This window comes from Chanodichthys erythropterus, chromosome 16 (genome assembly GCF_024489055.1).
Source record: "Chanodichthys erythropterus isolate Z2021 chromosome 16, ASM2448905v1, whole genome shotgun sequence".
Lineage (NCBI taxonomy): Eukaryota > Metazoa > Chordata > Actinopteri > Cypriniformes > Xenocyprididae > Chanodichthys > Chanodichthys erythropterus.
The window spans coordinates 36,035,646-36,046,026 of record NC_090236.1 but is presented as its reverse complement, the minus strand read 5'-3'; the positions used below and the strand labels follow the sequence as shown (position 1 = coordinate 36,046,026).

Here is a 10,381-nt window from a genome sequence, read left to right as displayed (position 1 = left end):
AAAAGTACTTTTTTTAAAAAGCTATTAAAAATGTGTGTGGAATGTTTGCCTTTCATGTCAATATAAACAACAAAATACTTGAGATGAGCCTATAAAGCTTCCTTGGGCTGCTTTCTAAATGTAATATATGCTTATTTATCTAGCTTTTCCAGATAAATAAAATAACCTATATGCATTTAACCTTTAACATTAAAAAGGCCAAAAACCACACAAACACTTCATGTCATATAACTCACAGCCCTCGCAGCAGAGGCGCAAGAGGAAGAGGTAAACAGGTAAAACAAAAGACAATGGAAGACTGAAGATGGCCTTAAACCTGCAAGGAAGAATAACATGGCATCCTGTAGGTCTTTTGACTCTTGGCGCAAGGAGATGGCATGGCCCCAGATGCTCTGGTTCACAGAGGCAGCTCTGTCCCTGGGTTCATCTCAGGTCTGTGAGGGTCAGACGTCAGTGCTGATGGCTCGTGTATTGGTGTAAAAGTCTGGCGTGCTGCGATGGCTCAGCACGGGGCCGTACATGGCGGCCAGACCAAGGGCAGTGGCGCCATGGTTCTCGTAGTGAGCGGGCATGTAGGACAGGCGTTCGCCGCCATTACGCATCTCATCCGTGCCACGGAGGTAGTAGGGCGAGCAAGTCGGGCAGTAGCTGTGAGGCAGACCGGGGTCGTAGGGCAGCGAGAGAGGTGTGACGGCCGCCCCGTCCACTCCCGGAGCGCTGCATGCGTTGCAGGCAAACTGTGGCTGAGGATCTCCGACCGAGCCCGCCTCCCCTTCTGAATCATTCCTCTTACAGCAGTAATACTGGGATGGAGAGGAAAAAAGATCAGGAATTGGCGTTTCAACACAGATCTTCTTCAAATTGTTGAGTAACACGCTGAACTCACTTGAGCATTGAGATTTTAGTTGTTTACATAATAAGCTGTTCAGTCATGATGTCATTTAGGTCAACAAGTAAGGCTAAAACAACATTGAGTATATTCCAATGGGTTTTTGATTATGAATAAAATAAGTTCTGTGGTCAGCACTACTTGAGACTTTAAAGGGTTAGTTCAGCCAAAAATCTGTCATTAATTACTCACCCTCGTGCTGTTCCAAACCCGTAAGACTTTCATTCATCTTCAAAACACAAATTAAGATATTTTTAATGAAATCTGAGAGATTTCTGTCCCTCCATTGACAGCTACGCAATTGAAACTTTGACGCTTCATGAAGAGATCGTAAAACTAATCCATATGAATTGAGCGGCTTAGTCCAAATTTACTGAAGAGATTTGATCGTTTTAGATGGTGAACAGATTGAATTTAGGCTTTTATTCACATATAAACATTCATCAACTCACACATCAGTTGTGGTGAATGGAAGCTCAAGCATGTTTGCTTAATGCATACGAGAATGCTGTTCCGCAGCACGTTTGAGCTTCAGGAAGAACCAATGAGGTTCATTCTCGTGTTACGCAGCACGTTTGAGCTTCAGCAAGAACCAATGAGGTTCATTCTCATGTTACGCAGCACGTTTGAGCTTCAGCAAGAACCAATGAGGTTCATTCGCATGTTTCGCAGCACATTTGAGCTTCAGCAAGAACCAATGAGGTTCATTCTCGTGTTACGCAGCACGTTTGAGCTTCAAGAAGAACCAATGAGGTTCATTCTCGTGTTACGCAGCACGTTTGAGCTTCAGCAAGAACCAATGAGGTTCATTCTCGTGTTACGCAGCACGTTTGAGCTTCAGCAAGAACCAATGAGGTTCATTCTCGTGTTACGCAGCACGTTTGAGCTTCAGCAAGAACCAATGAGGTTCATTCTCGTGTTACGCAGCACGTTTGAGCTTCAGCAAGAACCAATGAGGTTCATTCTCGTGTTACGCAGCACGTTTGAGCTTCAGCAAGAACCAATGAGGTTCATTCTCGTGTTACGCAGCACGTTTGAGCTTCAGGAAGAACCAATGAGGTTCATTCTCGTGTTACGCAGCACGTTTGAGCTTCAGGAAGAACCAATGAGGTTCATTCTCGTGTTACGCAGCACGTTTGAGCTTCAGCAAGAACCAATGAGGTTCATTCGCATGTTTCGCAGCACATTTGAGCTTCAGCAAGAACCAATGAGGTTCATTCTCGTGTTACGCAGCACGTTTGAGCTTCAAGAAGAACCAATGAGGTTCATTCTCGTGTTACGCAGCACGTTTGAGCTTCAGCAAGAACCAATGAGGTTCATTCTCGTGTTACGCAGCACGTTTGAGCTTCAGCAAGAACCAATGAGGTTCATTCGCATGTTTCGCAGCACATTTGAGCTTCAGCAAGAACCAATGAGGTTCATTCGCATGTTCCGCAGCACATTTGAGCTTCAGCAAGAACCAATGAGGTTCATTCGCATGTTCCGCAGCACGTTTGAGCTTCAGCAAGAACCAATGAGGTTCATTCTCATGTTACGCATCACATTTGAGCTTCAGCAAGAACCAATGAGGTTCATTCTCATGTTACGCATCACATTTGAGCTTCAGCAAGAACCAATGAGGTTCATTCTCATGTTACGCATCACGTTTGAGCTTCAGCGAGAACCAATGAGGTTCATTCTCATGTTACGCAGCACGTTTGAGCTTCAGCAAGAACCAATGAGGTTCATTCTCGTGTTACGCAGCACGTTTGAGCTTCATCAACAACCAATGAGGTTCATTTGCGTGTTACGCAGCACGTTTGAGCTTCAGGAAGAACCAATGAGGTTCATTCGCATGTTCCGCAGCACATTTGAGCTTCAGCAAGAACCAATGAGGTTCATTCGCATGTTAGGCAGCACGTTTGAGCTTCAGGAAGAACCAATGAGGTTCATTCGCATGTTTCGCAGCACATTTGAGCTTCAGCAAGAACCAATGAGGTTCATTCGCATGTTCCGCAGCACGTTTGAGCTTCAGCAAGAACCAATGAGGTTCATTCGCATGTTAGGCAGCACGTTTGAGCTTCAGGAAGAACCAATGAGGTTCATTCGCATGTTTCGCAGCACATTTGAGCTTCAGCAAGAACCAATGAGGTTCATTCGCATGTTCCGCAGCACATTTGAGCTTCAGGAAGAACCAATGAGGTTCATTCGCATGTTCCGCAGCACGTTTGAGCTTCAGCAAGAACCAATGAGGTTCATTCGCATGTTAGGCAGCACGTTTGAGCTTCAGGAAGAACCAATGAGGTTCATTCGCATGTTCCGCAGCACATTTGAGCTTCAGCAAGAACCAACGAGGTTCATTCGCATGTTCCGCAGCACATTTGAGCTTCAGGAAGAACCAATGAGGTTCATTCGCATGTTCCGCAGCACATTTGAGCTTCAGCAAGAACCAATGAGGTTCATTCGCATGTTCCGCAGCACATTTGAGCTTCAGGAAGAACCAATGAGGTTCATTCGCATGTTCCGCAGCACGTTTGAGCTTCAGCAAGAACCAATGAGGTTCATTCGCATGTTAGGCAGCACGTTTGAGCTTCAGGAAGAACCAATGAGGTTCATTCGCATGTTCCGCAGCACATTTGAGCTTCAGGAAGAACCAACGAGGTTCATTCGCATGTTCCGCAGCACATTTGAGCTTCAGCAAGAACCAACGAGGTTCATTCGCATGTTCCGCAGCACATTTGAGCTTCAGGAAGAACCAATGAGGTTCATTCGCATGTTCCGCAGCACGTTTGAGCTTCAAGAAGAACCAATGAGGTTCATTCTCGTGTTACGCAGCACGTTTGAGCTTCAGCAAGAACCAATGAGGTTCATTCTCGTGTTACGCAGCACGTTTGAGCTTCAGCAAGAACCAATGAGGTTCATTCTCGTGTTACGCAGCACGTTTGAGCTTCAGCAAGAACCAATGAGGTTCATTCTCGTGTTACGCAGCACGTTTGAGCTTCAGCAAGAACCAATGAGGTTCATTCTCGTGTTACGCAGCACGTTTGAGCTTCAGCAAGAACCAATGAGGTTCATTCTCGTGTTACGCAGCACGTTTGAGCTTCAGGAAGAACCAATGAGGTTCATTCTCGTGTTACGCAGCACGTTTGAGCTTCAGGAAGAACCAATGAGGTTCATTCTCGTGTTACGCAGCACGTTTGAGCTTCAGCAAGAACCAATGAGGTTCATTCGCATGTTTCGCAGCACATTTGAGCTTCAGCAAGAACCAATGAGGTTCATTCTCGTGTTACGCAGCACGTTTGAGCTTCAAGAAGAACCAATGAGGTTCATTCTCGTGTTACGCAGCACGTTTGAGCTTCAGCAAGAACCAATGAGGTTCATTCTCGTGTTACGCAGCACGTTTGAGCTTCAGCAAGAACCAATGAGGTTCATTCGCATGTTCCGCAGCACATTTGAGCTTCAGCAAGAACCAACGAGGTTCATTCGCATGTTCCGCAGCACATTTGAGCTTCAGGAAGAACCAATGAGGTTCATTCGCATGTTCCGCAGCACGTTTGTTACGTGTTACGCAGCACGTTTGAGCTTCAGGAAGAACCAATGAACCAATGAGGTTCATTCTCGTGTTACGCAGCACGTTTGAGCTTCAGGAAGAACCAATGAGGTTCATTCTCGTGTTACGCAGCACGTTTGAGCTTCAGCAAGAACCAATGAGGTTCATTCGCATGTTTCGCAGCACATTTGAGCTTCAGCAAGAACCAATGAGGTTCATTCTCGTGTTACGCAGCACGTTTGAGCTTCAAGAAGAACCAATGAGGTTCATTCTCGTGTTACGCAGCACGTTTGAGCTTCAGCAAGAACCAATGAGGTTCATTCTCGTGTTACGCAGCACGTTTGAGCTTCAGCAAGAACCAATGAGGTTCATTCTCGTGTTACGCAGCACGTTTGAGCTTCAGCAAGAACCAATGAGGTTCATTCTCATGTTAGAACCAATGAGGTTCATTCGCATGTTAGGCAGCACGTTTGAGCTTCAGGAAGAACCAATGAGGTTCATTCGCATGTTCCGCAGCACATTTGAGCTTCAGCAAGAACCAACGAGGTTCATTCGCATGTTCCGCAGCACATTTGAGCTTCAGCAAGAACCAATGAGGTTCATTCGCATGTTCCGCAGCACATTTGAGCTTCAGCAAGAACCAATGAGGTTCATTCGCATGTTCCGCAGCACATTTGAGCTTCAGGAAGAACCAATGAGGTTCATTCGCATGTTCCGCAGCACGTTTGAGCTTCAGCAAGAACCAATGAGGTTCATTCGCATGTTAGGCAGCACGTTTGAGCTTCAGGAAGAACCAATGAGGTTCATTCGCATGTTCCGCAGCACATTTGAGCTTCAGGAAGAACCAACGAGGTTCATTCGCATGTTCCGCAGCACATTTGAGCTTCAGCAAGAACCAACGAGGTTCATTCGCATGTTCCGCAGCACATTTGAGCTTCAGGAAGAACCAATGAGGTTCATTCGCATGTTCCGCAGCACGTTTGAGCTTCAGCAAGAACCAATGAGGTTCATTCTCGTGTTACGCAGCACGTTTGAGCTTCAGGAAGAACCAATGAGGTTCATTCGCATGTTACGCAGCACGTTTGAGCTTCAGGAAGAACCAATGAGGTTCATTCGCATGTTCCGCAGCACGTTTGAGCTTCAGGAAGAACCAATGAGGTTCATTCGCATGTTACGCAGCACGTTTGAGCTTCAGGAAGAACCAATGAGGTTCATTCGCATGTTCCGCAGCACGTTTGAGCTTCAGGAAGAACCAATGAGGTTCATTCTGGGACATTGGTGAAATAGGGTAGATGTAACGAAGCCTCGTTTACATTGGCAGTTTGATACACGCTCTGAACCACTGATTCGAAACAAAAGATTTGTAAAGCTTCAAAGCTTCATGAAGCAGTGTTTTGAAATCCCCCATCACTAGATATTGTCGAATAAAGTCGTTATTTGTTTTTTTTGGCACACAAAAAGTTTTTGAACCACTGTAGTCACATGAACTGTTTTAAATATGTCTTTAGTAGCTTTCTGGGCATTGAAAGTGTTAATTATCTTGCTTGCAATGCAGGCCTCACTGAGCCATCGGATTTCATCAAAAATATCTTAATTTGTGTCCCGAAGATGAACGAAGGTCTCACGGGTGTGGAACGACATCAGGGTGAGTAACTAATGGCAGAATTTTTATTTTTGGGTGAACTAACCCTGGTAAGCACCCTGCAGTGAAATGTAAATGCAGTGCTCACCTGGAGTCTACAGTAACAAAGCACTGCAATGATACAAAGGAGTATCACTGTTGCGAGAATTCCTCCGGTTATGACAACAGTTCCAGCTGTCATCCGACCAGATCTCCATCAAACCCTGAGAAAAAGAGAGAGAGAGAGAGTCAATTGTCTTACTGAAACTTCATTTCCATATGTAAAACCAGAGAGAAACTGTGTTGTTAATCCGGTCACATCACCAAAACAAAGATAAACATTTGAAACCATTTTAGTTAAATAACATTCAAAGAATCCTCAGTACAGCGCAAACATTTGATTTATGTGTTAAAGCCTGTGGATGGGGTTATACTCAGAAGCACTTACATTAGAAGAGAGCAGAGGGGACGACAGGCCACAGAGGGTTTGTACTGCTGCTTCTCCTGACGCACGGCTCATTGGTTGCAGACACTCACCAGTATACTTTCTGGATATCACAAAAGAAGTGGAACCTGTGATATGTAAAAACAGATTTGTTAAAATAGATAATAAAAAAAAAAAAACATTCTGGCCAAAAGGAGGCAGTATAATATAAGCAGTAGAACATCACCACAGCAAAGTATACTTGTATGGCATCACATATAGGTACACAAATGATGCTCGCAAACTATTTAAAAAGTAAATTTTAATAGTTAAGAGAACAAAGAATAATGTGTTAAGAATATTTTAATATATATGCAAACAGTGCAAGTGAAATGTGCAGAACAAATGCAACAACATAAGGTAGAGAGGCAACATTACTAAAGAGCACTTTGTAATATGGCACTGTTGAAACAAAAATGAACTAGTAACTAGTATGGCAAGCCGTTTTAGCTTAAAATGTTCCCAGCGTTACTCGTCGTAATTGCATTTTTACTAGTAATTAAATTAGAGAGCTCTTTAATGATAATTTTTACTAGTAAGAAATGAATTAGAGAGCTCTCTAATTTAAGGGGCTGTTTACACAGCACCGTTTTCAACTAAAAACGGAAAACGTATGCATTTTGGCCATTAATTTACATGACAACAGCGTTTTGGTGGCCTGAAAAAGAAAACTTTTGAAAACGGGTTTCAAAATGCAAGTTTTTGAAAACGATACCGTTGTTATCTCCGTGTAAACCGCAAAAACGCAAATCTGAAAATGGTGAAGGCATGCACATGTGTATTATGTGTTTACTCTATTACCTTATTTTTCAACTCAAAGGTAAGGTGTTTTCTGTGAATGTGTTGTTTCCCCGCTATAGGGAAACAACGAGAAGAATAACAGAGTTCAATAAACTGTAAAAACAAAATGGATAGGCATACGTGTTTGGCACGAGTGCTCTGTAAAAGAATGTGTATGCGCAGGTGCGTAGTCTTTCTTTACAAAGTGATGTCGCCATCTACTTGTCTGGCATGTGTAATACAGAGTTTTTAGTCATTCGTGTGAACGGGGATCGTTTTGATTACATTGTCATCTGTACAAAGAAAAACTTTGTTGTCATGTAAACTAGTGACTATGCAATTACGACGAGTAACGCTGGGAACATTTTAAGCTAAAACAGCTTGCCATAATCTAGTAATTGTACATTGTCTACAATAACTGTACATTTGTACATAACTTCTAAAATTGTACATCTGTAAATTACTGTACATCATAAACTACACACTTGTAAATAACGTATCTGTACATTCATTAAAACAATTCTATTTTTCTTTTTATTTCTACTACTGCATCCTATTGCATTATTAAAATTTTTGTTTCGTTATATTATTGTTATATTACATTCCTACTGTGTTATTCCTATGTATATCTGCACTATCATGTATTTCTTCTGCACTGGAAGCTCCTGTCGCCAAGACAAATTCCTTGTGTGTGTAAACATACTCTGCAATAAAGCCCTTTCTGATTCCGTAAAATAATAAGTGTTGCCTTAACTACAGAACCCAGCTGTCTCTGGTTCAAAATCAGGGATGCTCTCCGACCCAGCACACATCCTCCTCCTGACCATTTTTTTCCCCCCAGAGTAAAAGCACTAAATTATATACAGGAATGGTGGAATGCTAATGCTGTTAAAAGCAATGTGCCATCTATTCTCCCTGGAATGAGTCCAAGCAGTGTGTTCCTGTCCCCTGCGCTCCTTGCCAGCGGTTAAACTCTAAGAAAATACTGATCTGAGTTTATGTGGTGGGCTGCTGGGGGTCAAACCCCTCCATCATGGCAACAGTGACAGCAGCGGGCCACTGATGGGACATGTTTGGATAATTACAGTTGATGGGCTAGACAAGGTCGCTGTAAGTACACTGAGAACATTTGAATAACAAGGACTGGTGGGGACTGGAGAGAGCTTGTGTTTATCCAAGTATTTTCTTGTGCTAATTTGTGGTGATACTAAACTGAGAAATTTGACATCAAAGTAATGTTATTTCTGCACACAATACCAAAATCTAAAGTCTGTTCACTTGGTGACAATCTTGGCAATGCAGCTATTTTCAATTATCTACTAGAATAGAGAAAGGCAAATTCAAAATATATATATATATATATATATATATATATATTTGCTAAGCTTATAATGCATACAGCAAATAATGCATATGTACAGTAAGCCGTTAACGAAAAAAAGAAAGAAAAAAAGATTAGGACACCGTTGCGGAGTGAGTAGGTATGGAAACTTGGTAATTGCAACTTTTTATCTCAGAATTCTGACTTTTTTCACTCAGAATTTTGTGGTATAAACTGGTAAGAAAATGTCAGAATTGTGACATTTTTCCTCAGAATAGAAGGTATGCGTTGATGTCACTTTCCCGCCGGAACACGCTCCCTCAGCTGAGCTGAGTGGCAAAAGCGCATAACTGGATTTAAAAGAAACTGCAAAAACGCGAGTAAAACAAATGATTACACTAAAGGTTGGGCTTGAAAGTGTTCCTTATAACATTCAAATAAACCTAATCCATGGATATTGGCATGTAGCCAGGAATCGTGTTTCCTGAGCTTTATAGGAGGCTGATTTCTATGCCGGGGAAATACATAAAGCCAATCTGCCTGTGAACGCTACAATATAGGTAGGTCTAAATAGGAGTGATCACTTATATATATCAATGTTATACAGTGGTGGTCAGAATTATTGGCACCCTTGGTAAATATGATCAGAAATGACTGTAAAAATAAATCTGAATTGTTTATTCTTTTGATCTTTAAATCATAAAATTAGCAAAAATTTAACATTTCATTGAAGGAAAAATTGAAAGTGGGGGAAAAAATCACATTATGAAATAAATGTTTTTCTCCAAAACACTTTGGCCACAATTATTGGCACCCCTAGAATATTTTATGAGTAAAATATCTCTGAAGTATATTCCCATTCATATTTACATTTTTTTTTAGCACAACAGGGTGATCATGAACATGAAATTGTCCAGCCGAGACTTCCTGTTCCACGGGAGTATAAACATGAGGAAACGCAAAGGCCAAATTCCCTTAATCATTCATCACAATGAGTAAAACCAAAGAATATAGTTCTGATGTGCAGCAAAAGATTGTTGAGCTTCACAAAATGGAAAGCTGTAAGACCGCTTTCATTTCATTTCCGAATAGCTGTAAGAAAATAGCTAAAGCATTGAAAATCCCCATTTCCACTATCAGGGCAATAATTGAGAAGTTCCAATCAACTAAAGATGTTACAAATCTGCCTGGAAGAGGACGTGTGTCTAAATCGTCCTAATGTGCAGTGAGGAGCGTTTGAGTGGACAAAGACTCTCCAAGGAACACAGCTGGAGAATTGCAGAGATTAGTTGAGTCTTGAGTCTCAGAAAACCTAAAAAAAAATCAAACAGCACCTACATCCCCACAAGCTGTTCAGGAGGGTTTCAAGAAAAATCCTCTGCTCTCATCCAGAAACAATCTCCAGCATATTCAGTTGTCAGACACGACTGGAACTTCAAACGGGACCAGCTTCTACGGTCAGATGAAACTAAAAAAAGAGCTTTTTGGCAGCAAACTCACCAGATGGGTTTGGTGCACACATGGATGAAAAGTACCCCATGCCCACGGTTAAATATACTGCTGGATCTTTAATGTTATGGGCTTATTTTTCTGCTGGAGATCCTGGACATCTTGTTCAGATTCATGGTATCATGGATTCTATCAAATACCAACAGATAAAAAAAATCGAAACCTGACGCTTCTGCTAGAAATCCAATAATGGGCCGTGATTGGATCTTCCATCAGGACAATGATCCAAAACAAACATCAAAACCAGC

The 10,381-nt window shown here is 42.1% G+C and overlaps 1 protein-coding gene across 1 annotated transcript; it reads right to left on the bottom strand.

The window, feature by feature from the left end:
- Nucleotides 1-443: 443 nt before the first annotated feature.
- fam163aa (family with sequence similarity 163 member Aa) lies at nt 444-6,241 on the bottom strand. The gene is made up of 2 exons (XM_067363916.1): nt 6,149-6,241; nt 444-803 (listed from the first exon to the last, which is right to left on the bottom strand). The coding sequence occupies exons 1-2, from the start codon at nt 6,239-6,241 to the stop codon at nt 444-446; spliced, it is 453 nt and encodes a 150-aa protein (XP_067220017.1).
- Between the last annotated feature and the right edge of the window lie 4,140 nt (nt 6,242-10,381).